Source organism: Erinaceus europaeus, chromosome 15, assembly GCF_950295315.1.
Source record: "Erinaceus europaeus chromosome 15, mEriEur2.1, whole genome shotgun sequence".
Taxonomy (NCBI): Eukaryota; Metazoa; Chordata; class Mammalia; order Eulipotyphla; family Erinaceidae; genus Erinaceus; species Erinaceus europaeus.
In genome coordinates this window covers 22,967,876-22,987,493 of record NC_080176.1, presented here as the reverse complement: position 1 = coordinate 22,987,493, position 19,618 = coordinate 22,967,876, and the positions used below count along the sequence as shown (strand labels likewise).

Sequence of the window (19,618 nt, the reverse complement as noted above, 5' to 3'; positions counted from 1 at the left end):
CAGACCTGCTTCACTGCTTGCGAAGCAACCCCCCCTGCAGGTGGGGAGCCGGGATCCTAGCATCAGTCCTGTGCTTTGCGTTACGTACGCTTTACCCAGTGTGCTACCTCCCGGCCCCTTTGTGTGTGTTGATAGAACATGAGGGACAGAGAGAAGAGACACCTTTAGCACTGCTTCACCTCCCTTGACACTTCGCCCCTGCGGATGGGGACCTGAGTGAGACTTGAACATAATACACTATACCGGGTGCTGCCACCCAGCCTTCCACCTTGTTCTTAAAATGTTTCAGTCTAAAACTATCACTCCCACTGTAGGCTGGTCTGTGAGGAGAGTGATGTGATCTGTAGGGGACTTGTGTTCCCAAAAAGTGACCCCCACCAAAGGCCAGTGGTCACCTCAGCGTCTCTGGGGAAAGGCTGTGTAATAGAGAAGCACCTTGAGTGGTCTGGGAGATGGCACAGTGAGTAAAGCATTGAACTCTCAAACATGAGGTCCCGAGTTCAATCCCCGGCAGCACATGTACCAGGGTGATGTCTGGTTCCTTCTTTCTCCTATCTTTCTCATAAGTAAATAAAATCTTTAAAGGGGGGAGGGGCGGGCAGTAGCACAGCTGGTTAAGCGCACATGGACCGGCCTAAGGATCCCAGTTTGAGCCCCTGGCTCCCCACCTGTAGTGGGGGTCGATTCACAAGCGGTGAAGCAGGTCTGCAGGTGTCTATCCTTCTCTCCCCCTCTCTGTCTTCGCTTCCTCTCTCCATTTCTCTCTGTCCTATCCAACAACAGCAAATGACAACAATAACAATAAATACAACAACAAAAGCAGCAAAAATGGGGGGAAATGGCCTCCAGGAGTAGTGGATTCATGGGCGCCAGCCTCAGCAATAACCCTGGAGGCAAAAAAAAGAAGCACCTTGACCCACAGTGGAGAGACCCATGTTCCCAAGAGACCACTTCTCTCCAAAGGGACCTGCATCTGACCTCACTGACTTCCAGTGAGTCATACTAACAAGCAAACCCTGGTAGGCCTGAAGGACAGGAGACCTTAGCAGCAAGTGGAGCCCAGCAGAGTTCACATCCATAGAAACACTGCCAGCTTACTCATTCACCCTCACTACCTAGTGTCACCTGTGAGCTTGAACAGAGGACCTGTTTAATCTAAGACAGGACCTTTGACACAGGTGCTGAGTGGGGGCAGAATGACAAGACAGTGACTGGCAGGGGAGGGGGCACTTGAGGCTGGAGATGGGGGCTGGCGCATTTCTGGGGGCAGCACTGGTCCCTGAGGAGGAGGAAGAGTAAGGCCAGGGTGAGTGGAGGAGGGGCAGAGGAGAGGTGGCCCAGCCCAGGGCCATTGCAGAGCTCAGCGACAGGGCGGCTTGGCCTTGTTTAAGTTTTCAAGCTCGCACTAGCTACCATATGGAGAGAGAATTCTCCAGAGTGCTTTGGGACTTGGGCTAACCATCTGGAAATACTTTTTTTTTTTTTTTAACCAGACCACTCACTGCTCAACTCTGGCTTACACCAGTGTGGGGGATTAAACTTGAGAGCCTCAGGCATGAAAGTCTCTTTGTATAACCATTATGGTATATCCCCACCCTAGGAGATGACTTCTAAGTCCTGAGAAGGGAGGGTCTTGGCATTGTGTCTTGGGTAGACTGACACTACATGAAGGGACAGGGAGCTAGCTCAGCCTCAGGGCACAGGCCTGTCTGCCCCTATCCTCGAGGACTGCAGGCTCAGTCCTGGGCACCACGCACACCAGAGTTGAGCAGTGCTCTAGTCTCTCCCTTTCTCAGAAATCTTAAAACATAGGAAATCTCTTTAGCAAAAGACACCATGGGGCGGAGGGTAGATAGCATAATGGTTATGCAAACAGACTCTCATACCTGAAGCTCTAAAGTCCCAGATTCAATCACCACCGCTGCCGCCACCACCACCACCACCACCATAAACCAGAGCTGAACAGTGCTCTGGTTAAAAAAAAAAGAACAAAAGACGAAAAAAGTTGTTACTTGTAAATGATTTGGTCAGGTCAGCATGGAAACATGAGAGGACTTGGCCAGCAAACCTCCCCCTGCATTTAATGGGACCGAACGGATGAGCAACAGAAAGCCTAGACAACGTAGCCGTGTCTCCCTGTGACGGAAAAAGGAGCCAGGTGGTGGGCGGCCTCAGTGGGCAGAGCACACGACTTGCATGTCTGAGGTTTCAGGTTGAATCTCTGGCACAAGTGTAAGCGTTTGCGTAGGGACACAGAGTATGTTGGGGTCACATAGCCCAGTGACCACCAGGGCAAGGGGCCCTGGAGACAGTGAGTGCCACCCAGGAGGCCGTGGGGGCTGCTCTCTCTCCCCATGGGTATGCTGAGAGTTGGTGTCAAGAGTCCCTAGGAGGCTAAGGCTAGGGCCAGGTCTAATCCCCCCACTGCCTGACACCCCAGAATGCTCCCCCAGAGAGGGTGTGTGGAGAGGCCTGCCGTTTGCTGGCCTGATCCTGAGCCTCAGGAAGCCTTGAGTCTGGAAACCAGGCTCTTGCCTGCAGGGAGCCACATCCTCACAGTGGCTGCTGTGCGTCGGGAAGGACTCCTCTGGCCCACTGCCCCCACCACCAGCCCCAAGAAGCCTTCCTTCCCCTGCTACCCTGCCCTTTGTGACAAACTCTCCCAGGGCCTGCTACCTGCCATCTCTTCCTCAGCCCCAGGCATCTCTAGAAGCCCCCGGAGGAGATAGATTTCTTCTTTTCTTCTTCTTCCTCCCAGACTCAGAGGTTTTCCTCAGAGCTGTGTTTGTTCTCTGGAGAGAGCAGAGTGGGTGTCCCCACATCAGGGCTGGTCCGAGGCCTGGCTAGTTACCAGTGCCCCTTCTCCTGTGTCACCTCCCTGTCCCCTCCCCCCCCACACCTGGAATCGATTTTCTCCAGGCGAGTCCTCCTCCCCCCCGCCCTTATTCTTGTTGAATTGTCATCGTCCACCCTGAGTGTGGCTCTGTATCTGCTCAAGACAGTTGGAGAGGAAGGCCAGGCAGCACAGGCACAGTCCCAGCTTCCTCTGGGCTGGCCAGAGGTGGTACTGCATTTATCTGTTCCCATCAAAGCCTGGGTCAGCCCTGTTTCCTTGATTCTCACCAGGATCCTGATTGAATTCCAAGCCAGCATCTGCTGGGGCTTCTGAGAACACAAAGCCATTCACAAGTGGTGAGAAACAAAGCACCCTGTCAGCAGAGCCCCTCCCTGCCCAGCCAGGGAGTGGCTGGCTCTGTCTCCCGGCTGGAAACTGTCAGACCTCCTCCCTGACCCGAGGCCAAGAGGCCTGTGGATGTCTTCTCCTGAAGGGAAGGAGCCCAGGAAGCCAATGCCCCCACCCCACCCACAGCAAGCTCTCTGGCTAGGCCACGAGCTAGCAAGCGACCTAGGGTTTGCTGCCACAGACCTGCCAGCTGAGGGGGTGGCCAGGCTGTGACTCCATCTTCCTCTTTAAAACCCAGAGCAGCTGCTGTTAATCGGGCCTGGGGCCTGTGCTCCAGATGCTGCAGTGAGAGGTTCTTCCCCATGCCAGAGTCTGAAGCCTCCTCATTCAGCTCAGCCCAGGGCTCTGACAGCCAGCTTGCAGTTGGGGGCTTGTAGCTGGGGGCTCTTAAGAACCCTCAGTTTTCACTCTCTGAAGCTCCCGGGGCAGGCAGGTCACCTGGTCTCACAGGCCTCCTTCAAGCCAGGACGTTAGTGTCTCCAGCCTCTTCTTTGAGCCAGTAGTATGTGGGGGGTGGGGGGTGGCTCTGAGTGCCCGGGCAAAGGCAGAGCCCCCAGGGAAAGGGGGGACTGGTGCAGAAGAGACCCTGCGACTGGGCCGGTGACTGACTTGGGACCTTGGCATTTTCCTTAACTTTTCAGTGTTGCCTTTCAGCAATGGCACAAAGCACAGCAAGCCCCGCCTCCACCCTGCTCTGTTGTTTTACTTTGGTCACTGAAACGCCCGAAGCTTCTGCTCCAGCGGGGATTCAGGTCACCCGGTGACACAGGGACACGCCCCGGGGCTTGGCCAGATGGCAGCTCTTGCATTGGCGGGCCCCATGCCCTGGAGCAAGAGGTCACAGATGCCAGGCTGGCAGAGGTGCCCCAGGCCTATCAGAGAGCCAGGACCCTCATGGACACCTGGCAGGCATCCCAGCCTGAGACAACATCCCCAGCCAGGCCTGGATGCCACCGGGGCTCCCAGGCAGCATGCAGGAAGTGTCCACCCCAAGGGCAGTGTCCCCATGCAGGCTCTGGAGAGAGGAGCTGTGGGTTCTGGGTCCACCCACTTCCCAGCCTGTGCCGCCACCTCCCCTTTCCTGTTGCTGGGGGACAGCTGGGCTGGGGGGGGGCCTGGGGGCGCTGAATGAGATCATGAGTGATTAACAACAGCTGTGTCCCAGGCCTGGCGGCCCGCCATGCAAAAATAGAGGGGCCTTTGCGATTCCAGGTCACCTCTTGATGAGAGAAAGACATCTGGAGACCCCGTCTCCCGTCTTTCCCTCTTGTCAGACAGTGACCACAGGAGCTGATTCCCGAGGTTTTCCTCAGAGGTGTATCTCAGATCAGCTCTGGTGCTCTGTCTCACTTCCTATGGCAGCTACAGCCCTGCTGACTCGGTGTTTCCAAGACGCCAGGCCCTGCGCCCTGCCCCCTCACCCATGTGCCCTGGGCGTGTCAGCTCAGTGCTTCCTGTGGCCTGCTGAGCTCACAGACATCCAGGGAGCAGAAATAGAACTTCGTCCTGTCTGGAGGCAGCCGGCTGTCCAGCTCTAGTGTCCTTTCAGAGTCTCCGCTCTGGGCTTTGTCCTTGGCTCTGCAGGTGCTGCACCGGGCCCCTCACGGCTCTGCCTGGGCAGCCTGTGTCCACTCTGCCTCCTCTCCAGCCACTTCCTGCAGCTCTGTCCCATGTCGGGGTAGCCCTGCTCACGCCCGCCTTGGGCTTAAGGGACAGGGGGGCTCACCCAGGCCTCCTGGGCCTGCTCACATCAAAGCACACACCAGCACCACCCAGCCCACCTCCCCTCAGACTGGAAGGCAGAGGAGCGGCCTCCCTGGGCCATCACCTCAGCACCCCCACAGGGGCTGGGCAAGCCGAGAGCTGGAGGCAGCAGGGAGTAGCACCTTCTAGAAAGTCAGACCTAAATCAGAGACCACCCACTCAAAGTGTTTCCAGGTGCTGTTTGGTCTAAACGTTTCTTCCCCCAGACCGCTGTAGTACTTTAGTGTGTGCGAGACTCATGACCCCTGGGTCTCTGTAGCAGAAGGGAAAGTTCTGGTATTCACCCCGAGCTCAGAGCCACTTGGTGGTGGAAGGGAGCTTGGCAGCCAAGGGCACATGCCGTCTGAGCTGTCGTCCATCTGGAGCAAGCAGTCTGGCTGCGGTTGTGGGGCCCTAAGGCCCCTGGGCCTCAGTCATCGCCTCCCTGTGCCCTAGGCTTCCGGCTGAAGAATTGGGGTGGGCTCCCCAAGTTCCTGGCTCCCGGTCCAGGGACACCAGCTGGTGGGCTTGTGAGGGCAACACATGGCCCCCTTCCCTGCTAGCAGAGGTGATGCTCAGCCCTGGCCCTGGACCAGGCCCTGGCTCAGGTGGTGGAAGTCAAACCTGGAACCTCTCCCATCCAGACCTGTGGCTGCCATGTAGCGGGGACCTTGATGGCCAGCCCCGTCCTTTTTTTTTTTTATCCCCTTTTTGTTGCCCTTGTTGTTTTTTATTGTTGTAGTTATTATTGTTATTTGATGACGTCATTGTTGTATAGGACAGAGAGAAATGAAGAGAGGAGGGGAAGATGGGAGAGAAAGGCAGACACCTGCAGACCTGCTTCACCATTCGTGAAGCGACTCCCCTGCAGGTGGAGCCCCGTCCTTTTCTTACAGTTAGTTTACGGCTCTGCCTGTCCCAGAGAAATAAAACACCTCTGTTTGCAGCAGGGTAAGAGGCACTCTTTCTACAACAAAGCAGGGCCTAAAAATAGTCCCCTCTGAGTGCTGAGGGCAGTAGGGGCCCTGCACTCACTTGCTCTGCTGAGTCCCACTGGGGTTTCTGTGGTCATGAGGTCAGGCTCGGAGGCCTTTCCTGTGGGCTCACCCGTAGCACCTCACGTGCAGGGTGGCTGGGGCGCTGAGACCTCTGAAACAGCTCATGTACTTCTCACGGTCCCAGGGGCCCCGGCACGCCCAGACAGAAGGCCCAATGTGTAGTCACTGCCTGGCTTCCTGCGGTGACTCAGCCTGCCTTTCCTCCTGTTGTCCCGAACTATAGCCTAGATGCTCATCCACAACGGCCTGCTAGAATGTTCCCGAGAGCTGCCTGCAGCAGCCAAGCCAGGTGTCCTGTCCCCCATTTGCGTAGGCAGGGCAGTGTGCAAAGCGTGCGACCCATGCAGCTCCCAAGGGACTGCCCTTGTGGAGGAAGAATAGAGTCCTACGTATCTGGCCAAATATGGAACCTCTTTGCCTTCAAATATTCTCCAGGTGCTTTCTCCCTTGGTGGCCAAAGACAGTGCCTGGGACTCCAGCCCCTTGGGAAGTGCAGGGATCTGCACCGTGGCCCTGTTCTTGGACTGGCAGACAGTCTGCATTCCCGGCACAGCCATTGCTGGGGGCGTGGGGACAGAGCACTCCGCCTGCCGGGGAAAAACAGCTTCAGGACAGGGGGTCCACAGGTGATTCCCCTCCAAAGGGCAGGAGCTCAGTGCCAGCCTGGGCAGCCCTACCAGGTGGGGCCTGCTCACTGTCCCAGCTCACACTTGTCTCCCCGGGACCTGGCCGCCAGCCTGTCTTGGTCTGCACAAGCACCGTGAGAGTATGAGGGTCAAATCTGCGGCCTGGCAGTGGTGTGTGGAGAAGCCCCAGGTGGGTGCCGGCTCCAGCCAAGACTGCCAAGCGGTGGCAGCATGCCCAGGTTTGAGTGAGAAGAGTTGGACACCCCCAGGAGCGGGGGGATAGGGACCCTCCCAGGCAGCTGCATGGTGGATTTTCCCCCAAGAAAACTCGGCCCAGCTGCTCCTGGTGTAGCTGGCGGCTGGTTTTTGGACCTCTTGGAGATCCCCGGCCCTGTGGTGCGCTGGAGCCTTGTGCCCCATACCTGTCACCACCGCCCGGACTGAGCACAGAGGGGGAGCCATGAGTCGCAGAACAGGCTGCACCCGGCGGGCATCTCTCACCTTGCCACCCTTCCAGGAGGACGATGAGAAGCTGATCGAGGAGATCCAGAAGGAGGCTGAAGAGGAGCAAAAGAGGAAGAACGGAGGCAAGTGCTCACCCCACGCAGGCGCGGAGGGCGGGACACCTGGCAGCCCACCCTGGGGACCTCAGCCCGAGACAAGGGCGCCCCCTCAGACCCACAGGCTCCGCCACAGCTAGGGGGCAGGGGATGGCCACTCCTCCCGTGCCCTCCCACATAACTCCATCTCCCATTTCAGAGAACACCTTCAAGCGCATCGGGCCCCCCCTGGAGAAGCCCCCCGAGAAGGTGCAGCGGGTAGAGGTGCTGCCAAGGCCGGTGCCCCAGAACCTGCCCCCGCCGCCCCTGCCACCCTACGCCTTTGTGCCCCCGCCCTTCCACCTGCCGCCTGTGCGGCCCATGTTCAACAACTTCCCCCTCAACATGGGCCCCATTCCCGCGCCCTACGTGCCCCCCCTGCCTAACATGCGCTTCGACTTCGGGCCCCTGCATGTGCCTCTGGAGCACAACCTGCCCATGCACTTCGGGCCCCAGCCACGCCACCGCTTCTGAGGGGCCCCCCGCGTGCGTCTCGGCTGCCACCATCCCCTGGCAGGCCCGCCCTGGTCTCAGTCATAAACCCCAGACACCTTCCTCCCTCCTCCTCTCCCTCCTTCCCCACGGCACCCCTTGGAGTCAGCTGACCGCAGGCACGGGGGGCAGCAGAGAATGGGGTGAGGGACATCAGCCCCCAGACAGGCATCTGAGCAGAGGTGGGGCCAGGCCAGGCCAGGCCCTGAGCCTTCTCCCCTCCCTGTGTCCAGGGACCAGGCTGCCCCCTTCCTCCTCCCGAGCCTCTCTCGCCCACAGCAGTGGGTCCCGTTCGAAGTTTAAAGAGGGTTTGAGTTCCCTTAGGAACCTTGTTTTCTGCAACTAGAGCTTCTCTTCCCTTCTCGAACCCCCAGCCCGCAGGCCACCTCCAGCTTCGGCTGCACAGCCTCTTCCTATCACTCACCTGGTGGGACAGTGGGCCTCCCCAAGGACACAGGTGTCCCTGGGTGTTATTGGTGGTGTGGGACCAGCCACCTGCACTGCTGCCCATGGCCTTGGGGTCCTAGCAGCTGCTCAGAATGAAGGTTGCTCAGCTGTCCTCTCTCTGCCTTCCAGACATGGAGTGGGGCAGCCTGGGCCCCCAAGGGGAGGAGGGTCTGCGGGAATACACTGCTCACCTGCCCCACAGTGATGGTGGGTCTCCAGCCTCTTGGTGATCCTGCAGGGAAACCCACTCCATATCTACCCTGCAGCTGGGGTACTTGGCCGCCACACCCCCTGGGGCCTGCCATGGGGTCCCCGGCTCAGGAGGGAGGTGACCAGAACAGAGGCTGCCCCACATCCCAACCCATGCTTGGCCTCAGCAGCTCCAGCCCCGCGAGCCAAGGGCCTCCTGGGGCATCGGGCACCTTCCCTCTCCTGCCCCGCCTCGGTGCCCCCACCCCCTGGCCGCAGCCTCTTCTACTTGCCTTAAACTGGAGAGGAGTCTAGTATTTGCATTTAGCAAAAAATCTCAGAATTTTAAACGGAAAATGTGCATGACCAACACTTTGTACGAAAATAGCAGAAATAACTAGTTTATTAAATCGTTCTCTTTACTGCTGATAACAACACATAAAATAACTGTTGAAACTACTGTGTAAAAAAACCTGTATCATATGTAACTGACTTTTGTAAATAAACGTGCATTCACCCTGTCATCTCTGCTTTCTCGGCCTACAGATTCCCAGGGTTCCTGAGGAAGGGCCCCCCTCAGGGCAGAGCCCCTGGTGCCAGGCCTCACCCTCCGCGGCTGTGAGTCAAGGGGTGGGTTCTGGCATGTGCGAGAAACCCACGGAGCAATGCAGTTCAGACAGAAGTCGTTTGTGGTTATTGCTGCTTGCTTTTACCAGAGCACTGCTCAGCTCCAGCTCCTGACAGTGGGGTGGGCCAAGCCGGGACTGAGAGAGCTCGGGCTCCAGAGCCTCCACCCTCGGTGCCATCTGTCCATTTCCCTGTTTCTCTTTCTCATTTTAGTCTAGGTTCTCAATGGGGCTTCACAACTGAGGGAGGCGGCACGAAATCTTCCAGTGCGGTGAAGGCAGGGCTTGAACCTGGCTCCCGCTGGTTTGCAGAAAACCACCTCCCAGAGCTTCCTGTCTTCCTCCCACTGCACTGTCTGCCTGTGGCTCCCAGGAGAGCTGACTGACTGCACCTTTCCCTCCCGGTTGCCTGATACTCACCCGGGCAGGTTGGGTGCTGCGGGCTCAGCCCAGAGGCCAAGGGCAGTGGGGGAGAGGTTTCCTTGGCTCTGTGGGCCATGTGTGCCCCGTGGCACCCAACACCTTGGTCATCCCCCAGCCACCCACAGAGCGTCTGGAATCTGCCCACCAGCAGCCCTTCTCAGACCCACAGCCCCCTGCAGTGGGGACGCCCCAGCATCATCCATACATATCGGCCAACCACTGATGCTCATGGGATAGAAAACTCAAGTTTGGGAGTCGGGCGGTGGCTCAGCGGGTTAAGCGCAGGTGGCGCAAAGCACAAGGACCGGCGTAAGGATCCCGGTTTGAGCCCCCGGCTCCCCACCTGCAGGGGAGTCTCTTCACAGGTGGTGAAGCAGGTCTGCAGGTGTCTTTCTCTCCCCCCTCTCTGTCTTCCCCTCCTCTCTCCATTTCTCTCTGTCCTATCCAACAACAACGACATCAATACCACAACAATGTTAAACAACAAGGGCAACAAAAGGGAAAATAAATAAATATAAAAAAAAAAACCTCAAGTTTGGGAGTCAGGCGGTAGCACAGCCAGTTAAGCACACATGGCACCAAGTTCAAGGACCAGCCTAAGGATCCTGGTTCAAGTCCCTGGCTCCCCACCTGTAGGGGAGTCGCTTCACAAGCGTTGAAGCAGGTCTGCAGGTGTCTTTCTCTCCCCCTCTGCCTTCCCCTCCTCTCTCCATTTCTCTCTGTCCTATCCAACAATGACAACAACAATAGTAATTACAACAATAAAACAACAAGGGCGACAAAAGGGAATAAATAAATATATTTTGTAATTTCTTTATTGGGGAATTAATGTCTTACATTCAACAGTAAATACAATAGTTTGTACATGCATAACATTTCCCAGTTTTCCATATAATAATACCACTCCCCCTAGGTCTTTTGGGGTATCTCTCTCTCTCCAGCAGGGTGGTCTCCAGGGGAAAGGTAACGGGCTGGTTCTTTCTTGCTCACGACAGGGGTGACATGAAGTAAAAGACACCAGGGGACTCTTAGCATGCCTAGAATCTGAGTCCTAGAATCCCAGAATCCGTAGAATCCGTTTATTAGCAAAGTGGACATGAGTTAAATAGAAAAGCAATGAAGTTAATTATTGTTGAAATATGACAGAAATTACAGGTTTCTTAACGGTCAGCATGCCCCTAAGGTAGGGGGCTGGTATGACAGAAATTGATGAGATACAAGACAGTTATTCTCCATGACACAAGCAACTTAATTATCCAAAGGTATTTGAGAGAAGCATAGGGGTTAAACCCGTAGGGTGAGACAGAGAGAAGATGGATATCAAAAGGCCATGTAGTTTGGAATCTCTCTTGTCTGGGGTCTGAGGTGTGTGATGAAGTGTGTGATAAGGTGTGTTCTTCTGTGATCAGAAGGTGACTTTGAATAAGTGAATCTGCGGCCATGTGGCCTGCAGTTAATGGAGGGAAGTACTGGGGTATCTGTGGGCCTGAGAGTAAAGAAGGAAAGAACCAAGTCTGAGTTTCCCCCCTTATGCTCACCTCGGTTGAGAGGGACTTACCAAGAGGTTATCTTCTCAGACCTCCATCCAAAGATGGGGGTGGTTCTCCCTAAGCTCTATCAGGCTTACACATCGTCCCAACATAGGTCCTCTGTCTTCCTTTTTGGACCAGTATTCTCCCCTCCACCCACTCCAGAGTCTTTTACTTTGGTGCAATACGCCAATTCCAGTTCAGGTTCTACTTGTGTTTTCTCTTCTGATTTTGTTTTTCAACTTCTACGTGAGAGTGAGATCATCATATGGATTCATCCTTCTGTTTCTGACTTATTTCACTTAACGTGAATTTTTCAAGGTCCATCCGAGATCAGCTGAAAACGGTGAAGTCACCATTTTTTATAGCTGAGTAGTATTCCATTGTGTATATATACCACAACTTGCTCAGCCACTCATCTGTTGTTGGACACCTGGGTTGCTTCCAGGTTTTGGCTATTACAAATTATGCTGCTAAGAATATATGTGTACACAGATCTTTTTGGATGGGTGTGTTGGGTTCCTTAGAATATATTCCCAGGAGAGGAATTTCAGGATTATAGGGTAGGCCCAGTTCTAGACTTCTGAGATTTCTCCAGACTGCTCTCCACAGAGGTTGGGCCAATTGACATTCCCACCAGCAGTGCAGGAGGGTTCCTTTGACCCCAGAACCTCTCCAGCATTTGCTCCTGTTACCTTTTCTGATGTATGATATTCTCACAGGAGTGAAGTGGTATCTCATTGTTGTCTTTATTTGCATTTCTCTGACAATCAAAGACTTGCAGCATTTTTTTCATGTGTTTCTCGCCTTTTGGATCTCTTCTGTGGTGAATATTCTGTCCATGTCCTCTCCCCATTTTTGGATGGGGTTATTTGTTTTCTTGTTGTTGAGTTTGGCAAGCTCTTTATATATTTTGGTTATTAGACTCTTGTCTGTTGTATGGCATGAAAAGATCTCCCATTCTGTGAGGGGTCTCTTAGTTTGGGTAGTGGTTTCTTTTGATGTGCAGAAGCTTTTTAATTTGATGTAGCCATATGGGTTTATACTTGCCTTAGTCTTCTTTGTAATTGGATTCGCTTCATTCAAGATGTCTTTAAAATGTATGCAGAAAAGAGTTCTGCCAAAATAAATATTTTTTAAGAATTGAAAAAAAAAGGGCAGGGGTAGATAGCGTAATAGTTATGCAAAGAGACTCTCATGCCTGAGGCTCCAAAGCCCCAGGTTCAGTCCCCTGCACTTCCATAAGCCAGAGCTGAATAGGGCTCTGGTAAAATAAATTAATAAATAAAAAGAAAACTCAAGTTTAGGGAGTCGGGCAGTAGTGAAGCGGGTTAAGCACATATGGCACAAAGTGCAAGGACCCACGTAAGGATCCTGGTTCGAGCCCCTGGCTCCCCACCTGTAGGGGAGTCGCTTCACAGGCGGTGAAGCAGGTCTTCAGGTGTCTTTCTCTCCCCCTCTCTGTCTTCCCCTCCTCTCTCCATTTCTGTCTGTCCTCTCCAGCAACAATGACAATAATAATGACAACGATAAACAAGAAGGGAACAAGAGGGGGAAAAATAGCCTCCAGGAGCAGTGGATTCATAGTGCAGGCATTAAGCCCCAGCAATAACCCTGGGGTGGGGGGGAAGTCTTTGGAAAACCCGGCCTACATGAAAAGGAAATATCAGAGTCTGGGACGCGGGGAGCAGTGCCCAGCCACATGCAGCCAGGACTAGAAAGAACACCAGCACCCAAGGAACAGATGGCATCAGCTGGTGATCCACGGGGTGGAGACCAGGAGCAGAGCAAGGGTGCTTTGTCCACCGGAGGTAAACATGGCTTTTCCGATATGCTCATCCCATCCCAAGTAGCCAGCCTTCCTCCGGCCTCTGCCTACTGGCCCTCTTTGCTCTCTGAAAGCATTTCTGAGGGTGGTGCCTGCAGGGTCCAGACCAGCCTCGGGCCCTGTACTGTCTGGGCCCACTCCGCCCCTCCACCCTGTCTGCCAAGGCCGCTCCTGATCACTCACTGACCGCTGGGCTTGGCGGTAGGAGAGGGTAGGGTGTACCCTGCTTTCTCAGAGGGACACTGAGAGCTGAGGACCCAGCCCATCTCACCAGCTCCGCAGCACTTGGGAAAGCTCTGGGGAGGCCAGGGAAGGGTCCAGCCCTATGTCCGTTCAGTTGTGGGAACAAGCTGGTGATAGAACACTTCTGGGTGTGGCGAGAGAGAGACAGACACCAGGAGAGGACGGGATGCAGAGAGAGAGCTTGCTGTGGGTGCTGCCCCTCAGAGGGGCTGACTTTCTGGGATGGAGGGGACAGGGATGTTGGGGAGGAACTCACCTTAGACGCAGCCCTGATGGCTTGGGGTGCCCTAGAGTGCCCCCATTTACACAATAGGCCACCGGATGGGGGGTTCTCTCCCTCAGGGTGGCTGTGTGCCCCCCAACCCAGGAACCCCAAAGCCATCCTGCCTACAACCAAAGGGCGGCCCCAGCCAGGCCATCACCTGCCCCTGAGCCCCAACCAGGTCTCAGCCCCATGAAGCCCATCCCTGGGTCCCTGCAGCCGTGTGGCCAGTGGAGTGAGCGTAGCCCCCATTCGAGGTGTCCTGGGAGGTTGTCCTGTAGCCCTGGACTGGTCCATCTCCCTGCTGCGCTCTGACCCACCCTGAGGGTCCCCATCACAGATGACCCACCTGGCGTGTGGATTCACCTGCACCCCCACCCCACCCCTGCCAGCCAGAGCAGGTGACTGGGGTCACCCCAAGACAGAGGCTTGGTCAGAAGCTTCCAGAATCTTCTTGGAGGGGGATCTCATGACAATACAGCATCAAAATGTTGAGGTGACAGGAGGTGACACAGTGGCTGGGGTCTTGGGTTCAAAAGCATGAAGTCCCAGGCCCTACAGGTGCCAGAGTAATGCTCTGCTTCCCTCTCTCTCTCTCTTTCTCCTTCCCACCCCCCATGTTAATTGTTTTTTTATATATATTTATTTTCTCTTTTGTTGCCCTTGTTTGTTTGTTTTTTTATTGTAGTTATTGTTGTTGTTGATGTCGTCGTTGTTAGGAGAGAAATGGAGAGAGGAGGGGAAGAGAAAGATAGACACCTGCAAGATCTGCTTCACCGCCTATTAAGCGACTCCCCAGCAGGTGGGGAACCAGGGACTCAAACCATGATCCTTACACCGGTAATTCTTTTTAAAAAAATATTGTATTTACTTATTAGTGAGAAAGATAGGAGAGGGAGAAAGAACCCGACATCACTCTGGTACATGCGCTGCCAGGACTGAACTCGGGACCTCCTGCTGGAGAGTCCACTGTTTTATCCACTGCGCATCTCCCAGACCACAGTAATTCTTTGTTTTTTACTAGAGCACTACTCAGCTCTGGCTGATGGTGATGCTGGGGATTGAACCTGGGACTTTGTGACCTCAGACTTTAGAGTCTCTCTGTATAACCATTATGCTGACTTCCTAGCCCTAATGTTAATCTTAAAAATAATAATAATAAGTGGGGGTCAGGCAGTGGAACAGCGGGTTAAGCACACATGGCACTAAATGCAAGGGCCAGCATAAGGATTCCTGTTCGAGCCCCAGGATCCCCACCTGCTGGGGGGGGTCACTTCACTGGTGGTGAAGCAGATCTGCAGGTGTCTTTCTCTCTGTCTCCCCTCCCCTCTCGATTTCTCTCTGTCCTGTCCAAAAACAGCAGCAGCAATGACAACAATAGTAACAACAAGGACAACAAAATGGGAAAAACGGCCTCCAGGAGCAGTGGATTCATAGTGCAGGCACCAAGCCCCAGCAATAACCCTGGAGGCAAAATAAATAAATATAAAAAAATGTCCCAGGTTCAATCCCCTGCACCACCATAAACCAGAGCTAGTCAGTACTCTGATTAAATAAAAAGAAGGAAGGAAGGAAGGAAGGAAGGAAGGAAGGAAGGAAGGAAGGAAGGGAGAAAAGTGAGGTGGTCCAGGAGATGGTGCAGTGGGAAAGCATTTGGACTCGAGCATGAAGTCCCAAGTTCAGTCCTCAGCTGCACATGTACCAGAGTGATGTCTGATTCTTTCTCTCTTTCTTTTTCTCTTTCTCTCTCCCCTCCTATCTTTCTCAATAAATAAATACAATCTTTGAAAAAAAAGAAAAAAACGGAGTCGGGCTATAGCGCAACAGGTTAAGCGCATGTGGTGCAAAGCACAGTGACCGGCATAAGGATCCTGGTTCGAACCCCGGCTCCTCACCTGCAGGGGAGTCACTTCACGGGCGGTGAAGCAGGTCTGCAGGTGTCTATCTTTCTCTCCCCGTATCTGTCTTCCCCTCCTCTCTCCATTTCTCTCTGTCCTATCCAACAACGACATCAACAATAACTACAACAATAAAACAACAAGGGCAACAAAAGGGAATAAATAAATAAATAAATAGAAAAAAGTTGGAAACCAGGCAGTGGTGCACCTAGCAAAGTGCATACATCACAGCACACAAGGACCATGGTTCAAGCCCCCACTCCCTTATCTGAAGGAGAAAGCTTCACAAGTGGTGAAGCAGGGTCACAGGTGTCTCTCTGCCTCTCTCCCTATCTTCTCTCAATTTCTCTCTGTCCTGTCAAATAAATAAGTAATAAATCCTTAAAACTTTATAGGGGGCGTGGTCCAGGAGGTGACACAGTGGATAAAGCATTGGACCCTCAACCATGAGGTCCCAAGTTCAGTTCCCAGCAGCACATGTGCCAGAGCGATGTCTGGTTCTTTCCAATCTTTCTCATGAATGAATAAGTAAATAAATTCTTTAAAAAAAAAAAAAAACTGGGAGTTGGACGGTAGCACAGCGGGTTAAGCACATGTGGCACAAAGCGCAAGGACCGGATAAGGATCCCGGTTCGAACCCCCGGCTCCCCACCTACAGGGGAGTCGCTTCACAGGCGGTGAAGCAGGTCTGCAGGTGTCTATCTTTCTCTCCCCCTCTCTGTCTTCCCCTCCTCTTTCCATTTCTCTCTGTTCTATCCAACAATGATGACAACAATAATAACTACAACAATAAAACAACTAGGGCAACAAAAGGGAATGAATAAATAAACATTTAAAAAAAAAAACTTTAGAGGGGGCTGGAATAATAGTTCTGCAAAGAGACTCATGCTGTGGTCCGGGAGGTGGCGCAGTTGATAGGGCATCAAATTCTTGAGCATGAGGTCCTGAGTTCAATCCCCGGCAGCACATGTACCAGGGTGATGCCTGGTTCTTTCTCTCTCCTCCTATGTTTCTCATTAATAAATAAATAAAATGTTAAAAAAAAAAAAACTCATGCCAAAGGCTCCAAAGTCCCCAGTTCAGTCCCCCCCAGTGCCATGAGCCAGAGCTGAGCAGTGCCATGCACAAAAGCCTGGATTGGACCCCTTGAGCCCCAGGGGTGTGGTGAAGCCCCTGTGTGACAAGATCAATCAACGGGACCTTGAGTGACCTGGAAGAGCTGTCACTGCACTTGGAGCAATGGGGGGAGAGGGTGGCTGCCTCCTCCTTGCACCTGCATCACCTCTGACCTTGCGCTGTAATCTCTGTGGGTGGGTAGCACATCAGGTTAAGAGCATGTGGAGAGGAGCACAAGGAACGTTGTAAGGATCCCAGTTCGAGCCCCAGCTCCCCACCTGCAGGGGGAGTCATTTCACAGGCGGTAAAGCATGTCTACAGGTGTCTGTCTTTCTCCCTCTGTCTTCCCCTCCTCTCTCCATTTCTCTCTGCCCTATCCAACAACGAGGACATCAAGAAAACAACAATAATAAGTACAACAATAAAACAAGGACAACAAAAGGGAATATTTATCTCAGCGGTGAACAACAGCGTCTGAGTACCTGCCCCCTCCAGGGACCGGGAAGGGGACAGCTTGGCCTTAATAGTCCCCAAGGGCCAGCCTCCTCCTGGAGGGCTTCCGGGCCAGATGCTAGAGCCCGGCCTGGGCCCCGCTGGGAGAACCCATCTGTTCCCGCTCCAGCACTGTCCCCAGGGGCCCAGGCCCCCTCCACCCCACAGGCCTGCCCACTGCACAGATGGGAAAACTGAGGCCAGATAGGATGTCTGCCTAGCCAGGTCACCTCTCGTCCCCCAGTCCCAGCAGGAGCTTCTCTGGCCTCTGAGGAAGGGGGGGGGGCATCTAGATCTGGGGTGTCTCCCATGAGGTCTCACTAGAAGTGAGTAGGAGGGGGTGGCTAGGGAGGTGGCTCCGTGGTAGGTGCTGAGTTCAATTCCCAATAGTGCTTGTGCCAAGGTGATGCTCTGCTTCTGTTCACCGATGACAGATACCCATCCCCACCCCCTGACCTGAGGGCACTGCCTTGTTAAGGGACCCACAGAGAGGTATAGGGGTAGTCAGACGGGGGCACACTGGGTTAAGCGCACATAGCACAAAGCACAAGGACCGCTAAGCATAAGGATCCCAGTTCATGTCTCCCGGTTCCCCACCTGAAGGGGGGTTACTTCACAAGCGGTGAAGTAGGTCTGCAGGTGTCTCTCTTTCTCTCTCCCTCTCTATCCCCCCTCCTCTCTCAATTTCTCTCTGTCCTATCCAATTAAAAAAAAAAATGGAAAAAATGGCCACCGGAGCAGTGAGCTTGCAGTGCAGTGCAGCAGTGCAGGCACCAAGCCCCAGTGTAACCCTGGAGGCAAAAAAGAGAGAGAGAGGAATGGGGAACCACCGGGTTGGACCCTGGGGTACACCCGGCACCACGCCTTTGCCCCTGTTCCTGCCCTCGGAGGGGACTCAGGCCCCAGCTCTCCTCCTAGTGTATGGAGAGCAGGACATCACTTCAGCACAGGAGTTGCTAGGTACCGAACCCGGAACCGCCTGCAGCAGCAAGGCCTGGGCTCTGCCTGGCCTCCACCCTCAGCCCCCTGCTGACCCCTGACCCTGCAGGGCACCAGGAGACTGGGGGAAGGGCCAGGAATCTGGGGGGCGCTGGGGGCTCCAACCCCCTGATTATGGCCCCCCTCCCCTGGGGTCCTCCCTCACACACGCCCCCCCCTCCCCCCCGTCCTGCCCTCATGGACACAGCTCCCTGACCTGCCACTTCCTGTGCCAGGTGGAGAGGGGGACAGTGCCTCCTCTTCACAGGCCTCTGCACTGGCGCCCCCACCTATACCACGTGGCAGAAGGCGCATTTTGCAGAAATCCCTTAAGGGGGCATCCGGGCTGGGACCCCAGTCCTTCCAGTGCGACCATCCCCCCACCATGTCTTCCCTAGAGGATGCCTGTTTCCAGCGCAACCCCATGAGCAGGGGGCAGCCACCAGGACCCCGAGGGGGTGCAGCATCCCTTTGTGGCCGCCATCTGTTACTGTCACTCTACCCCCAGGGACCAATCACAGCCAGGCATTCCCGGTCTCGTCATCGCCAGCCAATCAGAGAGCCGCTGCGCTGGGCGGGAGACCCGGGCGAATCTCCTCCTCTGGTGTGTGTGTGGGGAGCACATCTCAGGACACGCCCGCATGCCGCCCCTGGATGGAAGCAGGGCCAGGGACACCCCCTCCTCAGGTTAACCATCCAGTCAGCTCCCTCAGGACCCGGGTTTTGGGTCTGGGAGGCCCTCCCCCCAGTTCTACTCAAAGTCGCCGAGCAGGAAGGTGGAGGCGGGGGAGGGGTGTGTGTGGGGGCGCTCCTAGTTTTGGGGGGGCTCTCTACCCCTACCCTTTTATGATCATGGTGTCGGTGGTCGTGATGGGGTACTGGATCTGCAGCCTGGGCAAATCCACCTTTCCCAGTGTACTCTCTTTAAATTTTTTTTTTTAATTTTCTTTTTTAATTATCTTTATTGGATAGAGACAGCCAGAAATTGAGAGGGTAGGGGAGATAGAGAGGGAGAGAGAAAGAGCAGCACTGCTTCACCACTTACAAGGCTTTCCCCCTACATGTGGGAACCGGAACCCAGGTCCTTGAGCATTGTAACATGTGCGCTCAACTGGGTGCGCCACCGCCCGGCCCCATTTTTTTTTAAAGATTTATTATGATTAAATAGAGACAGAGTGAAAAAAATACCACCTAAGCCTCCTCCAATGAGGTGTAGGCGGGGATCGAACCCAGGTCGTGCACACGGCAAAGCAGCACACTATCCAAATGAACTATTTTACAGGCCCAATATCTTAATTAATTTTTATTATCTTTATTTATTTGATAGACAGCCAGAAACCCAGAGGAAGGAGAAGATAGAAAGGGAAGAGAGGCAGACACACCTGCAGCCCTGCTTCATCACTTGCAAAGCTTTCCTCCTGCAGATGGGGACCTAGGCCTGGAACATTACAGTCCTTGCGCACTGTAATGTGTGCACTCAACCACAGTGTGCCACCACCCGGCCCCTGAATTATTTTTTATGACAGGTACAAAGAAAACAAGAGAGAAGGACCAGAGCCGGGAGTCAGGCGGTAGCACAGCGGGTTAAGCACAGGTGGAGCTAAGCTCAAGAACCGGCATAAGGATCCCAGTTCAAGCCCCCGGCTCCCCACCTGCAGGGGATTCGCTTCACAGGCGGTGAAGCAGGTCTGCAGGTGTCTTTCTCTCCCTGTCTTCCCCTCCTCTCCATTTCTCTTTATCCTATCCAACAACAACATCAATAATAACTATAACAATAAAACACTAAGGACAACAAAAGGAAATACATAAAGAAAAAAAAAAAAAA

The 19,618-nt window shown here is 54.2% G+C and overlaps 1 protein-coding gene and 1 long non-coding RNA gene across 4 annotated transcripts in view; one reads left to right on the top strand and one right to left on the bottom strand.

Annotated features, from left to right (window-relative positions):
* Positions 1–8,922, top strand: part of RNF216 (ring finger protein 216) — a 72,880-nt gene extending 63,958 nt beyond the window's left edge. For all 3 annotated transcript variants that reach the window (XM_007525050.3, XM_060173253.1, XM_060173254.1), the window contains 2 exons: positions 7,189–7,258; positions 7,431–8,922. In XM_007525050.3, the coding sequence (XP_007525112.1) occupies positions 7,189–7,258; positions 7,431–7,744 (384 nt within the window). In that variant the 3' untranslated portion in view covers positions 7,745–8,922. The remainder of the gene's footprint in view (positions 1–7,188; positions 7,259–7,430) is intronic.
* LOC132533124 (uncharacterized) overlaps positions 1–19,618 on the bottom strand; it is a 215,632-nt gene that overhangs the window by 99,005 nt on the left and 97,009 nt on the right. The window lies entirely within an intron of this gene.